The sequence below is a fragment of the Crocodylus porosus genome, unplaced genomic scaffold (genome assembly GCF_001723895.1).
Source record: "Crocodylus porosus isolate Cpor-Errol unplaced genomic scaffold, CroPor_comp1, whole genome shotgun sequence".
Lineage (NCBI taxonomy): Eukaryota > Metazoa > Chordata > Crocodylia > Crocodylidae > Crocodylus > Crocodylus porosus.
Window position 1 is genome coordinate 107,691,044 of NW_017728943.1, and position 18,855 is coordinate 107,709,898.

Sequence of the window (18,855 nt, forward strand, 5' to 3'; positions counted from 1 at the left end):
AAGTGTGTATGTGCAGTATGCGGCACTGCAGCCCCACCTGCGGCACTGCACACACTGATCATGCAGGCATTCCTTGCACTGCTAATTTGCGGCAAGGTGGCTGGAGGGGGTGGGGAGGGATTTAGGCACGGGAAATCCCACTGTCAAAAAAGCCCACGCCTAAGAAAAGCCGGGTGGTGCATGTGGCAGCAACGTATGTCGCTTGAAACTGGAGCTTGGCCAGCCAGAGTCACACTTCAGTTGCCGGCCAGGCTCCTTGCTGCAGTATTAATAGATTCATAGATTGTAAGGGGCTGGAAGGGACCTTGGAAGATCACTGGGTCCAGCCCCCCTGCACAAAGAAACAAAGACAACTGGGGTCAGGTGACCCAGCAAGGTGCCCGTCCAGTCTCCTCTTGAAGATTTCCAGGGTAGGCAATTGCACCACCTCTGGAGAGAGCTTATTGCAGTCTGGACACCCTAGTTGTGATGTAGTTTTTCCTAATGCTGGGCCTGAAATGGTCTTCCAGGAGTTTGTGACCATTACTCCCAGTTTTCTCCTATTGTGACCATTACATCTAGTTTTCCCAGTTATTCCTAGTTTTTCCCTATTGCCACAGCTGCAGCCCCTGGAGGCCCCCAGGGCCTCACGTAAGGCTGCTGGGCCCAGCCTAGATGCTGGCCTCAGCCTCCTCTACCCCACCTGGGGCAACATGCTGATGTTGTTTGTTCCCAAGAAAACTCACATTCCTACTCATGAGGATGCACCCAAAGAGAGTAACAAAAGAAGAAATGACGCTACTGGGCAGTGAGGATGGGACAGAGATTAAAGCTGGGATGACTATGCACCATCAGTGTGATATAGTCACGAAACAAGGCAAATGTGATTCTAGCAGCTGCCAGGCAAGGTGTTTGCAGTAAAGTTAGGGAAGCATTAGTACTACTGTATGAGGCCCTGGTGAGACCTGACTTGGAATGCTTTGTGTGCTGTTCAGGCTACCCATGCTGAACAAAGATTAATTTAAGCTGGAACAGGTGCAGAAAAAAGGCTGTGATGATGATCAAGGGAATGGAGAGCCTGTCTTATAAGAGGAGACTAGAAGAACTTGGCTTGTTCCGTGTAGCTAAACAAAGGCTGGGAGGGAATAGGATTTCTCTCTGTAAATACATGAAGGGATAAACTGCAGGGTAGGAGAAAAGCTATTTAAGCAAGGATGTTGTTGGCACAAAAGACAAATGAGTGTAATGGGGCCAAGACTAGCCAAGGACTACAAATTAGAAGATTTCTTACCATTAGGGCAAGGAGGGTGCTTGGAATAGTCTTCCAGGTGGAGCAGTGGGGCAAACAACTAATGTACCTAAGATGCAGTTTGATAAATCCATGCGCTGGATTGTACTAGATGGTTACCTTTAATAGGATTTAACGACTCTTCTGGTCCCTTCCAGTCCCATGATTTATACTGGCATTTAGAATAGCTCCTGGTGAGTTTGGTTCCTTTTTCTCTGATTTGAAAAGAGCCATCTGACAAATCAGAGCACCAGCTTCTGCATTAAAAGCACCTGCTTTTGCTGTGCAATTTGAGACTCTGGTTGACCTCATGGTTGCCAGGAGAGAAACTTGCTAGTACCTTTGTGTGTGTGAGGTTGTCCCAGCAGCAGGCCGGCATTGTTGCCTCACAGCGGCAAGAGGAAGAGCGGGTGGAACTTGGAATGTTTGCACCGTTTCCGTGACGACTCCCCTGCCTCGAGGAAGCACTTACCCCCACACAAAGCAGAGCGACTGAGCGGGTTGCATAGCTCTGACGTAAGTTACTAGCTAAGCCATTTGTGCCTCGGCTGCACCACATGGCTGGTGGACAGTGCGAACAAGTGGGTTATAGCAAACGAATGTTAAAAGCTGTTGAACGCTCCGGTTTGTTTTCTGGAAATCAGTCAGGGTCATGTGAGATGACAACCATGTACCTAAGGGGCAGAGGGGGAGAGGAGAAGAGAGCATTACTATAGGAATATAAGGGTATTGTAGCAAACAGACTGTGCTTTCAGCATGCTGGAAAAGTAACAAGGGGAGCAGGGCTATGCTTACGGATTATTTGTTAAGTGACAAACGTGTTTTGGTGCTATATAAAGCACAAAAAATGGCATAGGACCCAAATCTCACCTAATTACTTGGAAAAATTCTAGTGCCTCACTACTTATTTTATACCAATACAACTCGAACAAAATGTTGCCCAAGTTCTTCACCCCAGTTTGCTGATGCTTTTAGATCCAAAAAGGTACTTCATGACACCTGGGAGTTCAGGGCAGTCCGCAGCTCCCAAAATCAGCAGCCTCAGAAGGGGCTAAGGTAAGCTTATAAGACAAACCTTTCTGCAGTAAAGCCTCACACTCTGTTTTAGATTGCTCTTGTAACATACTTGTAACATACAATATTTGGGACAATTACTGTAGACTATCAACGTATACATTCTTGCACATTGCCGCTTGCTATTATTCATGTACAGAGAGATCTGGTAGAAAAAACTCTGTGTACTTAAGTAACTTGATGCCTTCTGTTATAAAGGATCCTTGGTACTTTCTCTTTCATAAATTGTAGAAACTCCATGTTTTGGAGGTAGTCCTTGATATTCAGATTGCAGGCAGAGGGAGGGGGGTCCCCTTTGGGCAACAGCAGTTTCTCTTTGTTTTTTTGTCTTGAATGTTTCCCCCATGAAATTGTATTCAGATTAGCTGACCCATAAAGCGTCAAAAGTCATCTCCCTTTTTTCTCATTCTTTCCTCAAAATGCTGGTAGTCTGCCAAAATCACTGATCATTTCCAAAGACCCAGGACTAACTATCCCATAGCAACAGCAGATTCCACTGCACTAGGGATTTGTGGGAGCTACAAGACCAGCTATGGGGCAGAGGGGGAAGATCCTGGCTAGGCTTCCCTCAACACTGCATATTCATTCCCTGGCCTAGCCCATAGCTAGTATCCCGTACTGCAGAATTTCTCCTTAACAGCCAAGACAAGAGCCAAAACAAGCTGCTGGACCTAGCATCTGGGCTCAATAACCGAAAATTCCTTCTAGGGCACTGGTTTTTAACCTTTTTTTCATTTGTGAACCCCTTAAAAATTTAAAATGGAAGTGTGGACCCCTTTGGAAATTTCAAATGGCAGTGCAGGCCCCTTTGAATTGTAAGTGTGGGTATCCATATACTTCTCAGTTATCATAGTCAACTTTCATGGACCCCTTTGACATAGCGAAAACTGCTGTTCTAGGGGTACCACATGAAGCAAGGGCTCCCTCATCTCCCATACCCCATCCATCTTTACTTACTGGATTGCATACTGAATTTTCCCAAGCAGCCTTGCCATGTGCATGTACAGGTTGAATGCAGAAGAAGGAGGAGTATTTTCTAGATCTCAAGAGTTGACTTCAAAACTCAGAATAGTATTTTCAGCGTATTTTGGTATGTCATTTTCTATAGTTATATATATTATAAAAGTGGCCACAGACTCTGATCAGGCTTTAGTATTCCAGGCAAATCCACCTAACTAGGTTCCTCCCATACAAGCCATGATGGGCTAGGTTCTCCTGTCAAATTCAGTATTCAGCACATGGGGTAAGGAAACACCTGGACCTCTTGTTGAGCCTATTGCTCATTAGCCACTGGGGACTTTCTGTAATAGTCTGAATTGTAACCACTGTGAGCCTCTAGCCGGTGATTAATGACCATAGGCAGGGGCTGCTTTGCATGTGTTCTGTGCCTTCATGGCTTTTAGTATTTTACCTTTATCTTAAACATCATGGTCCATATAACTGCCTGGCCATGCTAGGCAGTGTTGTGGTGAATTCCATAGATGGTTCGGATGATGGGAGAAAATAATACTGCCTTTGAAGTAAACAAAACCAGACTTAACCTTGGCTGGCTCAGTGTCCTAGGAGTTGACGGTGCTGTGTAGCAGCAGGCCTTTGTGTGGCTTGTGGACTGGAGGAGTTGGGTTCCTGGTCTGAGCCATTCTCCCTGGCGGGCTGAGCAGCCCCACTGGGGAGCTCCCAGGAGACTCCTAGTGAACTCTCCTGATGTCACAAGACTAATGCTAGCAAACCTGCTGACAATAGGGGGCAATGTGGAAAGTGAGTGGAATCTTTATAAATTCTTCAGCAGTGCCATTAATCTGTCCATTATGTCCATTAGCTATCATATATTCCATGTCCATTTGTACTGGCCCCTCTGTTACAACTATTTCCCAGGTCAAACCAAACCATTTCTCCATCAGCTTCTGTCATGACAGAAATGCCCTTTGTCTTCTGTTTCAGAGTTCCCTCTATTTCTCCTCCTCATGCCTCACTAATACCTCAATAGCCTCCAAGTACATCTTCTCTTTTGTTCTTTCCCCTGCATCCTCATGTTTATGTCAGTCATTGTACAGTAGTTAATGCAAGGTCTTGCAGGGTCTAGAACTTGCAGATGCAGACCCTCGAAGGCTGTTATTGTTCATTGTTTGATTTCCCTTGCTTTGAAGACAAAGGCTTTTTTAGCTCCCCAGGCTTGAGATGCTGCCTCCAGGGGTTTTCCACAGTTTTGGGAGCCCTGGAGATGATTTGAAGCTTTTCTTCTTCAAACTTCCCTCTCTGCTTACTGGCCTGCAGATGGACTAAACCTCCCAGGCAGGATAAGAGCAGGTACACAAAAAAATTGCTGCTGTGCTGTGCTTGAGGTAACACTGAGGGGACTGCATGGTGCTAATACTGTTTATAGCAGGGGTGGGCAAATGCAACCTGCAGGCCACATGTGGCCTGTCAGGCCATTCTATGTGGCCTGGGGGGCCCCTAAAAATTTAGAAAATTTGTATTTATCTGCCCCTGGCTGTCTTGCACGTGGACCTGGATGGCTTGCCAAAACTCAGTAAGCAGCCCTCCACCCAAAATAATTGCCCGCCCCTGGTTTATAGGGTGGCCATCAAGGTACCTCAAGAATAGAGGACACAGTTGTATTTAGTGCAACTGTCCCCACCACCATGAATGTCATGTACCTCCTGAGGCTGGGGGGCACAGTGAGCTCCCACAGACGGCAGTGGCAGTGTTGGGGTGTGGCCATGGCAGGAGCAGGGAGCTCCTGCAGGCAGCCGCGGTGGTGTTGGCAGTGGGGGTGGACCAAGCGGGGAGCTCCCACAGGTGGCCATGACAATGTTGGTGATGGCTGGGGTGGGGGGAACAGTGCCAAGCAGTGAAAAATAGAGGACATAAAGGTGTCCAGTTTCATATCAATAGAGGACAGTGGACCAGAAAATCAGACTGTCCTCTATAAAACCAGATGAATGGCCACCCTAACTGTTTGCCAGGACAAAACTAGGGAGGTGGGTGAATGTGGGAGAAGGCAGAGGAGGTCTTTCTGAGGGAAGGTTGATAGTTGTACTGGTACTCTCATGAGCAGGCCTAACATTGAAAGGTGCATCACTACTCCCTGTGATAGAAATACCTATTTGCAATAGCAAAAATGAATCATGTTATACGTGCATTGCTGTTCTTCACCAGGATGATACCTCCAGATATGGTATGACTGGAAAGACAGATCCATTTATTTGGGTGCTGGGGTAAGCAGCTTGCCCTATTATATTACAGACCTACTAGCACATTTTCTGTGTCTGAAATTCTGTTTCATATCCCCTGGGACTCGCTCAAAGTTCACTGTTCCATCAGTACCATTTTACAGTGAGTAAGAGACGTATAGAAGGGTTTGCCATTTATAATTTATGCTTTTGAATTTGTCTACTAATGCTGTGGATAATGCTGGCAGGCAGCTCAGTGTAAAACTAACTACCTATGAGGGCTGTGCGTAGTTTCTCCAGCAGTTTCATTTTGATGCTGTTTCAACTCATTTTGAGCTTTCGAAACAGCCTCGAAATGAAATGAGGGAAGTCAAAGTATTTTTAAATTTTCGAAACGTTTTGAGTTTTGAAGCTCAAACTGGGCTTGCCTGCAGGGAAACAGAAACTAAAGTAAGGAGAGGGAGGGGGAAGAGCGGGGAAGGGGCGGGAAGGAGTGCTCTCATTATTGATTGTAGCTGGCCAGTGACTGTCATCCTTCCCTGAGGTCCCTTCCATCCCCAGTGCTCTGGGGGAGGGATGGAATAACTGTATAAAAGGCAGCAGTGTTTGAACTGCCCTGCTTTCTGCCTTGGTGTCAGTTGAGTGAGGGCGCACCTTAACACACACTCAGTGTCACCCACCCATGTCACAAGTTTTGCCTGTCAACAGCCAGAGGTGCAGGGACCCAGAACCCAGAAACCCCTATACCGATCTCCTTGACAGCTGGCAGGCTTTGTGCCCTCAGCAGGGGCTAGCATCCCTGCAGCTTTCACCCTGCTGTGCCTTAACACACACAGTGTCACCTATGTCATGAGTTTTGCTTGTCTTCAGTTTCCCCCAAACCCCTGCACCTATCTCCTTGATATTTGGCAGGCTTCATGCCCTCAGAAGGGGCTACTATTCCTGCAGTTTTCATCCAAATCAGACCAGAAATGACAAAGTTATAGGCTGTTTTGAGCTTTCCCATTATAGCCTATGGGCAAAACATCATAACAGCAAAACTGTTTTGATGAAATGAAATGGAACAGCGGTTTCGAATTGAAACAAAATTCAAAATGAAACGCTGTCCCATTGAAATGTTGAAACGCAGGTCGAAATGGAACGGTGCCATTTCGCAGAGCCCTACTACCTACTTAACTAAATTATCAAAGCACACTGATTAGGGCTTTCAGATACAAGCCTGACACAGTTATTTTTCTTAAGGACTTTCTAAGCATATTGATAGACTTTTACATAAATAATGACTATAGGGTTTTTCAGTACACAAGATTCTTGCATTGCACTAACTTCTCATATGAATACTGCCCTGAGTCAAAACGCAGTATATGCTTTGTTGTACAACTAGACAAGCCTGGAACGATCTAGTTGCCTGGCTGGAATGATCTAATTGGGGATGGTCTTGCTTTCAGTAGGGGGTTGGACTAGATGACCTCCTAAGGTCCCTTCCAACCCTCATTTTCTATGATTCTGAGCCTCATCATGAAATAAGCACCTATCTATTGTGAGGATGTATTTTTGAAATGCTTGTTTGAATTTGGTGCATGCAGCTGAGGAGATGTCAGGGTAAGGAGGACACTACAATATGAATAAGGTTGGCAGCTAGTTCAGGCTCCAGTGCTTGCAACACAACATGGTGATAGTGGGTAATTCATTGGCTTGATCAGGGGGTTCTGGGGAAGGGGCAGTTTTATCACCCACGGTCAGCAGTCACCATTTTGAGTAGGTGGAGAGAAAGACAAGCAGAACTCAGAAGGGATATTCACTCACATCCACCCTAATGCCCAGTGCTAGCGATTTAAAAAAAACAAACAACCCATACACAAATACCAGCTGTATACCTCAGCATGCACTTACAGCTAATGCAAATAAATGCAAGCATGATTGCTCTTCTTGTCAAGGCTGATGTTGGCTTCTACATTATTGCTGCATGTACAGTGTTGTACAGCCTGCTGGCTGGCTGGCTGGCTACTGGCTCAGGGATGGCATGTCTGGGTCCAGTTGTGTGGTATGTCAGTGGGGCTCCTAAGAGACAAATGTCTCCTAGTTGACTGTTGCTCACATTCTCTATCCTGATGTCCTCTGTGGCATCTAGTCCATTGCCTGCTTCTGACACAGGCTGGCACTTGCTGCTGACATCCTGTGACAAAACTGATTCCAACTCCTTGTATAGGATGGACAGGTGGCTTTAGCACTCATGAAGGTGTAGTTTCTAACCCTGACTTCAAGTCTTCAGGCTTGATGTAGCACTGAATGGTGTCCCACTGCCATCTCCTGGGTGATAGCTTTGCAAGCCTACTGTTTGTGGTCACCACTACCAAAAACTTATTGCATCTTTGCCTCACCCCACAGTGTGAGAAGGTCCAGGACTTTGTCACGGGTCCAGTGGGAAGAACAGCAAGCAGCTAGGGCAAAGGGTTAACTGGGATAAAACACAGGTGAGCTCCCAAGGTGCTGATCTCTGGAAGGTCTACACTCAAAGAGGAAGGATGTGACCATGTGCCAGCATTCAGACAAGGGGTGGCCACTTGTCTCTGTGACCCTGTGGTGGAAGAGGCCACACTGTAAACAGAGAGGACCCTTGGGTGAGAGAGTGCAAAGCTGTATGGGAAAGTAGCTGGTGGACCACCAAAACATTTCAGTTCAGAGACATGCATGTGAGCACTGCTCCAAAGGTATTTGAAAGAAAATTATTCTTGGAAAAATGGAACAAGAATAACATTATTGGCTTCATTCCTGCCTCATGCTGAGACAAGAGGTTGCTGTATGTGGTACAGCGCTTTTTACTTCAGGACAACAAGATTCACTGCAGGGTAACTTGTTCATATTCACCAGTCCAACTAATATTAAACAGACCGTGATTTAGAAGGTCAGGATTTGTATGACAGTCAGATGTGTTAACAAATCTAGTTAAAAAGAATCCCTTCCCTGAAAATAAAAAATCAGAAATATCTCCCAAAATGTCCATATGTCTCACTATTGTTGGCAACTGCATTAAAAAAAACCCAGTCTTTAATTTAAAATCTAGGATTGAAATGTGTTCTCAGACTCCCATAAAAAATTGCCATTTGTCACCAACAGAAATGTTTGTAGGCATTCCTAAGTTGGAGACAAGTTATTTACTGGGAAAAGAGAATGGCATACATTCTCTTAGCCCTCAAGCAAAACTGCAGCATATTGATGGGGGCATGTTGTAGAGAGTGCTTCACCTGCTGTCTGATTTGCTGCTTCACAGGCTTGGCTATCTGGGGCTGTTGATCAAAGTACTAATTTTACTTAAAGTCAAGAGTTTGGTGGAAAACTGTTTTCCTATTGCATGAGAATATTTGAGATTTTAAATATTTTTCTTCTTCTGAATGGGGATGAGAAATTTTTGGGAAGCAAAAATGTTTTAAAAATGGTTTGGATTCATCAAAATACTCTGTCTCCAAAATGTTGAAATATTCCATTTTGATTTGGATGGTTATATACATATATAAAATTTAACATTTTTATCATATATATTACAAATAAAAAAGTTCTGGATGTGTGTGTGTGTGTGTGCGCGCGCACGTTACTCTTTACTATAAGTTTATTTCAGAAAATGGTCTCTGTGAACTAAAAATGATTTTTTTTCATTTAAACATGATGGAAAAATCTTTTTGTTTTTTCAAATTCAAGACTATTTAAAACCTTTTCTTTCAAAACAGAAAACTCCTTTATTATCATTTCCCTTAAACCATTTTTGAGTCGATGAAAAACATCTTCTGATGAAAAACATTTAGTTAAAAAGTGTCTGACCAGTTCTACTTAGAATATGCTGTAATGCTGTAATCAAACTAGAACAGGTTAGGTCTGTGTTAAACATTTCTCTAAACTAAAATTCAGCTATTTTCCTTTCTTTCCCCTCTACCCTAATCTGTGCTGCAATGGTCAGTTTTCCATGGCAGACAGCAAGGAAGGAAGGAGCCTCGCATATCTTTTGGATGGTGTGGAAAAGGCCCACAGAACTGAAGTTCAACTTTACACATCAGGGCACTTAAACCTTGACAAGCTTTATAAGCCCCAAAGGAAATTAAAACAAGGCTACTGGGACAGTGCCAGGAAGACAACACATGTTGTGACTAAAAAAAATCTATTGCCAGCCCAAAGTGAAACAGCCAGGAAGATAAAACACACTTCAGCTGAAGTCTCCTCCAGTGCCACACTGGTTTCAGCACGGTCCCAATCTGCCTCTCGTACTTATAGATGCCTTCAGCCCCCCCTGGGCAGTGTCCCAGTAAATGCCTCATTAGTTTCCAGTCCACTGGAAATGCATTCGAAAGATACCAAAAGCAAAATACAGGATGGAACTAACAGACTTCGTCTGCCACTTAAAAAAGAAGAGTTAGATGTACCAGTGATGAAGGTGCTGAAACACAGGCCAGTTAAGAACAGCCGACAATGTTTTGCTGAAGTTGCCAAGGACAAATACCAGTTTATGCCTTCATACTTGGCGGGTCTGACTAGAACCGATCAGTTTAACAAGTTTCTATGCTTCCAGAGGGATATTATTGGAAAGCATGATCTGCTAGAGAATGACTTCACTGGGAGCAAAGCGTCAGAGCAGCATGAAAGGAAGTTGGCTAAGGTAAGGAAAAGTGTCTCAATTACTCAATTACCAGAGCAGTGGGGAAAAAGTCCCCAATGTGAGCAATGACAAATCACATCATTGTGATGAGAGAGCCATAGTTTATCTCCAGGGAGGGAAATTAAGATATTCAATTAATAGAAATTAAAGCTGGAAAAGACCTCTTGGTTCTTACTGGGACAACCAATTAGAATTGTTTCTCCGTGCTAATGCCTAGTTAATACTGCTCTGGCAGGGAAATATGTGGCAATTGGCATGTGAGACAGTCATTTTTCCAGGGAGTTGGGTCCCTTGATCCTTGCTCTGATGGGCAAAGAGAACAAATGTGTTGTTGGCCATGAAGCAGCTATAGGTTAATGGCCTGGAAGTATCTATCTATTTGACCATGAATGACATGGGATCTTTCTTTGGAGCCTTGCATGTTGGCTGAGAGTGGTATTGCTCTTCAGTTTACACTGTTGTGTCTAAGATTAGTGGCTAACAAATTGATTGCTTACTATGATTTGCTCTGGGCTATAGCTGTGGAACGTGTGCACAGGATGACTGCAGCTGCGCACTGTAACTCAGCTTGAAGAGGAAGAACGTTTGGATGGTGATAGGGCCAGCTGGCTTGCATCCAGCCTTCAATGCAGGTTATCCCTCCCTCCAAAACAGGCTTTGATTAAACATGTCCCATTTCTGCGCACGTCTGAGAATGAAGCACAGATTCTCTGCTGCAGTACAGAATTTTGTTTGCTCTCTCTCAGACCAAGACAGCTACCAAATACATTCCTGTTTGCTCTGTTGCACACAAGTCTGCCAACACTAATTACTGTATTCTTGGGTAAGAGGTTTCAGAGGTCTCTAAGGATTAAAGTCCCCTACTGATAGAGTACTCTAGCGATGGTTCAGTGGGACTGCATACTGCTTAGTTGTTTCTGACCATGGATGCATTGACTCTGAGTTGCTTTTTCCTCCAGTTTTATCCACATGGGTCACCAGGCTGAGGTAAGAGAGCTGTATGGAAAGGAATGAATACTAGCCTTCTAATAGCTGCCTGATTATAGATAGGCCTGACATTAAGATGTCTAGAAATAGTATTGATGCCTTATTCTGAATGCTAACCTTGCTGGAAACTCTATTATATCAGTTGTATTAAAAAGAACTTTCACTGGCTGGAAAAGGTGGTCACATTGTCAACAGAATAAGTCAGAGACATTACATCATTGTGAATTGGGCACAGCTGTGACTGAAAGAGGTTTGTCATCGTTTGAAATGAAGGGCTTACAGGCTATTCGTAGTATAAAGGCAATAATAACTCTTCCCATGGCAATAAAACCACAATTCATCTGTTAAAATACATTTTGCATTAAAAATGCTAATATTTCTCTCTGCTTGACCTGTGGTAGATTAGAGCATTACTAGTATCTTTGAGCAAGCTGTGTAACACAGTTGTTTGTGGAGTTTTAGGAATAAGTTAGCCAAACACTTGCATGGGATGATTTGGACTGGGATGTTCCTTCCAGACTTACTTTTCTATGTACAATTCTATGACAAATGTAAAAAAAACCCCTAAAAACCAAAACCAAAAAACCAACAAGAAACAAAAAACAAGTCCCAGAATTTGCTTTTTGCACCTTTATTTTTTCAAAAACCTTGCTTTAGCTGTACTGAAGTGTATGCTAGCCAGCTGTACAAGCAAACTTTGGTCTTTGATCACATCTGAATTTTTTTCCTTTAAAATTTTATTTATGAGGCGTATATGTATCATGTTATCATCTGAATATGGATGAGAAGAAATAAGATACAATTAAGTGGGGGAGGATGGAGTAGATGACCTGCTGGATCTTTTTCCAACCCTAACATGTAAGATTTGGAGGAGCTATCCATGTCAACAGTCACAAAATATACACTTACAAAGGTTATATTCCTTGGCAATGACTAGCTTATTTTTCCTACTCCCCAGGCTACCAATTTTCTGTAAGGAATGAAATGAGGGATTCTTAGGGGTAGATTCTCAGAACCTGTGAATTGGTTAGATTTGTTGAAGTCATGTAGATGTTTAGGTGTATCAATGGTGACGAAGATGCACCTCCTTTACCATTGGTTCTCTGACAAGAGCCCCATTCTTATCTGACAGATGCATGAGCAGTGAGCTCTCTGCTGCTGCTGCACCCCACTTTCTGGCTGTCTGGGATCCACTACTAGTTAGAGGTATATGGACTTAGCCCAGCATCTGGCCTCAACCTCTACGCCTCATACTTTGAAATGTAATAATATGTGAAAGCCTAATTTGCTAGCTTCCTTCCGCAGCGCTTCCTAAGTTTCCTTTTTTATTTTTCCTTAGCTATCATGATAACCAACACACATGCTTTAACTGAGCCTCTGACTGTTGAGCAGGGTCAGGTTCTCTAGGGTATTTTTCACCCTATGAGCCATACTGTGGGTGCATCTACATGTGCATTTACGTTGCATTAAATTACTGCATAGTAAGTTACTGCGTGGTAAGCAGTTTTTTGGACTGGTGTCTTCACTTGCTGTTGTTAAAGTGCAGTAATGCTGTGTGTGGACTGACATGGGACTAGTGTCAGTCCCAAGTCAGTCGATATACACAGTGTTACTGTGCAGTAAGACATCTACATGTGCATTACTGTGCAGTAACTAATTGGGTATAAATTTGATACCTCCATGATGCAGGTGTCAAACTTACACCCAAGTTGCCTTAAGTTGTCATATTCACTGTGCACTACGGGCATGCATGTGTAGACATGTTCCTGTACTGCACAGTAATTTTGGTTCCTGTGCAGCAAACGTACACATGTAGACATGCACTGTGAGTACTTTTATGGACTGATATCACTGTTTTTGACCTGTGCCATCTAGAACCAAGTGGCAACTACATCCAGGGGTGGACCTGTATAGCAGTACAAGAAGATAGCTCTGGTTCCCTGCTGCCCCCAAAAGCCCGAGTCCTCTGTGGAGCCTAGGCAGTTGTGGCACAGCAGGTGTGCCCCAATATGTCCCATATGGGCAAGGAGAAGGCACAGGAAGGGGGGGCCCATCTACTGCTGCCATTGTCCCCAGCTGACCCTCTGAACTCGACACCTTGCACATCTGCTGCTTGCAGCCCTTGGCTGGAGTGGGGCAGGAGCAGCTCTGAGGCTCTGGTCACCCCTGGGTCAGGTAGTGGCAGCAGGTGGGTGCCCTGCTGGAGAGGGGAGGGGAGGTGCTACTGAGTGATGGAGCAAGGGGGTGCTATGAGCAGGGGGAATTCACACCTGCTTCAGGGACTCCAAAAAGTTCCAGGCTGCTGGTCTATTCATTGTGGAGGGATTGTGGAGGGGGGAGAGGGGGAGGCAGGGAAAGGCAGCTCTGGGAGCAGGTTCACAGCCACCCCTATAGCATAAATTACAGTCCCTGCACCCCTTCTTTTCAAAATCCTAGATTGCCTGTGACAACATCCAACACATGTATGCTGTAGTTCTCAATCCTGCTTTTCCTATAGGATCTCCAGCAAATCTGTGATTGTGATTGGCCCCATTTCAAATACCTGAAAGTCTTCAGGGATGTGTTTGAGGATATTTGCAACAGCTCTTTGATATTTGGTGATATTTTGAAGGAAGTTAAGGTAAGAGACCTCTTGGGGGTTATCACAGCATGATTTGAAGATTCCCTAACTGCTATGTTACACATGTACTAGTGCTACATCTTACGCACTCCAAATTTCACCAGATTAACTCACATAGCTTTATGGAATTAGTTTGCCTATCCCTTTCTGGATTACCAAGAATGAAGTGTCCCCTTCTTGACTTCAGTCCACACCTGTGTTATGCCTTCCTCTGCTCCAACAACCTCAAATAAGTTATTGTTTTGCATAAGTACATAAGTTCTCTGCGCTGTGTCAGCATTGCTGGTAGTCTTCTATAGAGTTTAGATTATGGTTTGGACTGGGGTGATCCTGCCTTCAGGCAGGGGGTTGGACTAGATGACCTCTGGAGATCTCTTCCAGCCCGACTTCTTCTCTATGATTGTCTCTGAAGTACCATACTGGGTCAGACCAGTGGTTCATCTAGCCCAGTATCCTCTTTCTAGCAGCAGCAATAATAGATGATTTAGAGCAGGGCTGTCCAACTTCTAAGGGGCTGAATGTCCTGTAGGCCACACAAGTATGAGCCACAGGCCCCAAAGATGCACACTGGGTATGTCCCCCTCCCTGCCTTACAGTGCACATCCCAGATGCCCCCAATATTTAACTGCTTTTTTCAGCAGAGGCCTGCATGATTCTTTCCTCATTTATTTTCTCTCCAGCCTCTTCCTTTCTATATTGTCAATGGTGTGAAAAAACAGTTTGCCAGTTCACCTACTTGCCTAACAACCTGAGGGGACAAAAGCCTATTTTGCTGTCTTACCGTCTCCAACTGTTGCTGTGTACATGGGGAGAGAGCTCATAGAAGGTGCTCCACTGGGGAGGGCAGCCTTTTTGCAGACATCATATGAGTTGGAGATAGGGACTTGAAAATTTATGGCAGTTAACTAGATGGCCTAGGATGATTTGACAATGGGTGTGGACATACCACCTATTTATTTCTGAGAAACAGCAGAGCAAACATGACATATAGCATTTACTCTGAAGGAAATGCTGTTCACTGGTGTAAAGTTACTTCTGAGAAACTCAGACATAAAGTTATTTTAGAGAAAGTCAATCTGGTGTATGTATTGTGTCCTCTGCTGTATCAGTTTCACCCCAGAGAAGCCATTTGCTCAATGGAAATGGGCTTTTTTGCCACCTACAGGCCAGGTACACAGCCTCTTATGGATAGCTAGCTTAGGAGAGCTTACTAAATTTGCTGTGGAGGATAAATTTCTCTGGGGTAAACATGTTGTATGTCTCTACCCGGTATCTCCAGCTTTAGTAGGTATAAAACACCTGCCAGTAAGAGGGACTAAAAATCCAGAGTTTCTTGACATCTTAAACTCTGATTGTACTAGTTCCACATGCAATATACATTTTTTCTTATAATGTTTTTAGTACTTCCAATTCATCTTCATTAGACTGCCACTCTCCAGTTTCTACATGTCCTTTCTTTTTTTCATAGGGGTTGCTGCAGAAGAGTTTGTCACTGATATTGGAGGGGTATCATGTATATGTTAGGAGATGTCCTCCATTTTCCCCTTTTTACCTGCCTTCAAGCAGAACTGCCAGTCCCAAAGCTGTGATTTATTTTTTTCCAGATGGTTACTGCTGATTCTGCTGGTGAAATCACAAACCTATCCAAGTTGTCCAATGTTTCCATCAGGATTTTATGCAGTTTATGCTATTGTAACAGTGCCTCTAAAACAGGAGTGGCCACCCTACCACAAGTGGCATGGACAGCCTCTGCGTATGTCACAAAGCAGATCCGGGGGTGGGGAGGGTAGGCAGCACAGTAGGCAGATAGGGCAGGAAGCAGAAAGAAGAGCAGCAGATCAGACCAGGAGCACAGGGCAGGAAGCAGAAAACAGAGCAGCCGATGAGGCAGGGGGAGGGGATTAGAGTGGCAGTCAGGAAGTGCAGAGCTCATTGGTGGCATCCACTCCACTAAACAGCACCCTTCTCCTCATTGCAATGCTCAACAGGCTGAAGGGAGGTCTTGCCATGTGTGACATGCACACTTCACTTTATCTAATATACATGCAGGGATCCGGCAGGATCTAGTTAGGGGACTTGGGTTTGATTCCTGCTTCTTCCACTGAGCCTCCAAAAATGTCAGAACATGTTTGACCTCTTTTATCTGAAACCAATTTGCATTATCTAAATTAAAAAATTTCATCCCCATTTCATTACGTAAACAAGAACCTAATTTATGAGGCATTTCACGTAGGGCACACTACATTGTGCTTTGGGGTTTTTCTTCTTTGACGCTTAACATTCTTTATGAAGCCATCACATCTATTGTGGCTTGATCACGTTCTTTGTGGCCACCAAATCTATTTTTAAGGTGGCCATAAAGTCTAGGCTGGACATTTGTGATAGAGACTCTAATGTGGACCTGAATCTAAAAGCGCTGTGAAGAAAAATGAGTTTCATGTTCTGTTCTGGACACAGTGGGTTGGTGCATCAACACAAGATGTTTATTGCGGAGCTGACTAATTTGCTCGACAGTAACATCTTGGTGTCTACAAGTGTGCCCCTACTGGGGCACAGGAAACTAATAAACTCCATAGCAGGGTAGTACTTGTAAATACAAGTACTACCCTGCTGTGGAGTTTTTTGTGTGCAGCAGTGCACATGTAGATGCTACCCTGGCTGGTTGAGACATAAGGGTCCTTCAGTTCAGGGGCTACTCTTATGCCCCAGCTAGCCCCTTCAAAGCACATTGAGCCAGGTCAGAGCAGCTCCAGGCTGGCCCAAGCTCCCTGCTAGCCAGAGTTGCTCCAATTTGGCTCAACATGCTGTGGTCCTGAGCACATATTCAAATGACACACCTGGGAGTAATAAGGTCTAGATCAGTAAGCTCCAGAGTTTTTTGCTTTGCATTAATTGCATGTGTAGACAGGACCAATAATTGCACTTCTGCTTCCCAACAGCTGGCAGAAGGCAGAAAATAGAATAACATCCTGGAGCATTGGCAGGGAGATGAGGAACTGATGATGGATGGGGTGGATGGATAGCGATAGGGATGACAGCAGTGGTAGCAGAATGCCTTGGGCTCAATATAGCCTCTTCTGAGCTTTGCAGCACCCTCCCCCTTAAAACCTGCCAGAGCCTGAGCTTGGACATCCTCCTAAAGCACTGCAAGACTTTCCAATTTGGGAAAGAGTTTAGCAAGTAAGGCTAGGCTGGGATGCTGATTAGGGAGCTTTTGGTTACCCTATTTTATTCTAGTTGCTTTTATATCTTGTTCTGTCTATTACTAAAAGCTGTTCTGAGCCTTTTTGGGGAGGAAGGATGGCATATAAATCAAATAAATATGCACAAGAGCAGAGAATGATCTTGAACTTGTAGACCACATTTTCTGGTGATGAAGTAAAGCCAGGCTTTGTCATCTCTGAACAAAACCATGTGGTGAGTGTTTGCTGACATCCCTTATTTCCTCTTTATTTGTTTAGAATGTATATGAGCTGTACATGGCAATACTTCTGGACTCGCTGCCTGCAACACAATACAAGGTAATATTCATGTGTCGGTAGTAATGCTTAGTTAGGTCACCAAGGCACTGTATCTTGGACTCAAAGTTTGAAAAATAGTCATTTTTTACTTGTGTCCAGCATGGAAGTTTCCTTTGATTACATGTGTGCTCTCACCATTTGTAATGTTACAGAAATGTAAGTGTGACAGGCTAGCTGGCAGTGACCTAGCTCAGGGCTTTAGAAAGGGCAAAAGATGATTGGAGGACTTGGGATTCCCTTTCCTCACCAATCAGGCCCCAGAGACTCACCTCCTATGTCCCCTGATTGGCCCCTTGGGTCACCTGGAGGGGGATAAAAGGGGTAGCGTGGGCTGATTCAGGAGAGACCAGCAAGGAAGGAGCTTCACAGAGCTGGCAAGAGCTGGGCCAGCAGGACAGGAGCAGTTGCCCCAGAAGAGCCTGAAGGAGCAGGACCTGCAGGCAGCAGTGGGACCCTCAGCAACGTGGCATGTGGCTGGCAAGAGAGGCCCCCCACTGGGCTCCAGGATCCAGGCTGCAGCCAGCAGGAGAGGCTCCCCCGCTCCAGCTGGGATCTGAGCAGTGACCTGAGAGGTTCCCAGCTCTTCTTCCAGCTCCTCCAATCAGAGGCCAGGCAGCTCGACATGAGGCTGGGGCTTCAGGAAGATCAAGACCCCTAGCAGACTAGAGTAGTGCCACTGCTGGGAGCTGTATGGTAACATTTTTGCCTTCCATGTGGCAGGTCTGGGTTCAAGTCTGAGCTGAGGTGACTTGGGGTGAGTGAACTAACAAGAAGCAAATCTTCTTGCAGTGGAAAGGGGCCATTGTGCTTTCTCCCCCTCCAGGTACCTAGGCCCTAAATTTCCTTGACATTTGTATTTTGTGCCTTTTTATATTTCACCAACCCGTATTGTTTGTTCTGCTGTTTGTGTTTTATATTTTGTTAACCCTGTTTTTTGTCAATGATTGTAAGTGTCTAACCTTTGTTGAATCCTGCCCCCTTGGGGCATTGTAGTGTCCACTATACCCTCTGACTTATGCCTGTTATGTTCCCGGTATTCAAAGGTATATGGTTAAGTCCCCATTCATGGTCTGGCTCTGCTTTATAAGGGGAGGAGCGTCCCTACACCTCCCACAGCGCTTGTACATGTGCTTGATCCCTTCAATTGGAGAGGGGGTAGCTCTTGGAGTACCGCCCAGGTTATATAAGTTACTTGGAAATGTATAGTCCTTGATTATTTGGTTCTAATTATATAACCACATTTTGAACCTCTAACAATGATTTGTGCTTATTTTTTATATGAAGATCTAATGTTTGCCCTATATTTTATTACTTACACAAGCTTTGGCTACACAACCAGTAGCAATGGAAACTGAGATGATAGATTTTTAGGCACAAACACAAGAGTTGATCAAAAATAGCATGAGCTGAATATGCTGAAGCTGTTCACACACACACACACACACACACACTACCTTTATATTATACACAGTCTATTACATATATACATTCCTGGGGACTATAGCTATTAAGCTAATACTGCAGCGTGTTTGTCCTGTATTAATATATGTTCCATTTTCTTTTTTAGT

At 44.5% G+C, this 18,855-nt stretch overlaps 1 protein-coding gene across 1 annotated transcript in view; it reads left to right on the forward strand.

The window, feature by feature from the left end:
- The first annotated feature begins 2,185 nt into the window (after positions 1–2,185).
- CUNH6orf118 (chromosome unknown C6orf118 homolog) overlaps positions 2,186–18,855 on the forward strand; it is a 40,523-nt gene continuing 23,853 nt past the window's right edge. The window contains 7 exon segments of the mRNA XM_019549982.1: positions 2,186–2,221; positions 2,224–2,271; positions 2,274–2,323; position 2,720; positions 9,467–10,159; positions 13,644–13,766; positions 17,228–17,287. Of these exon segments, the coding sequence (XP_019405527.1) occupies positions 2,201–2,221; positions 2,224–2,271; positions 2,274–2,323; position 2,720; positions 9,467–10,159; positions 13,644–13,766; positions 17,228–17,287 (996 nt within the window). The 5' untranslated portion in view covers positions 2,186–2,200.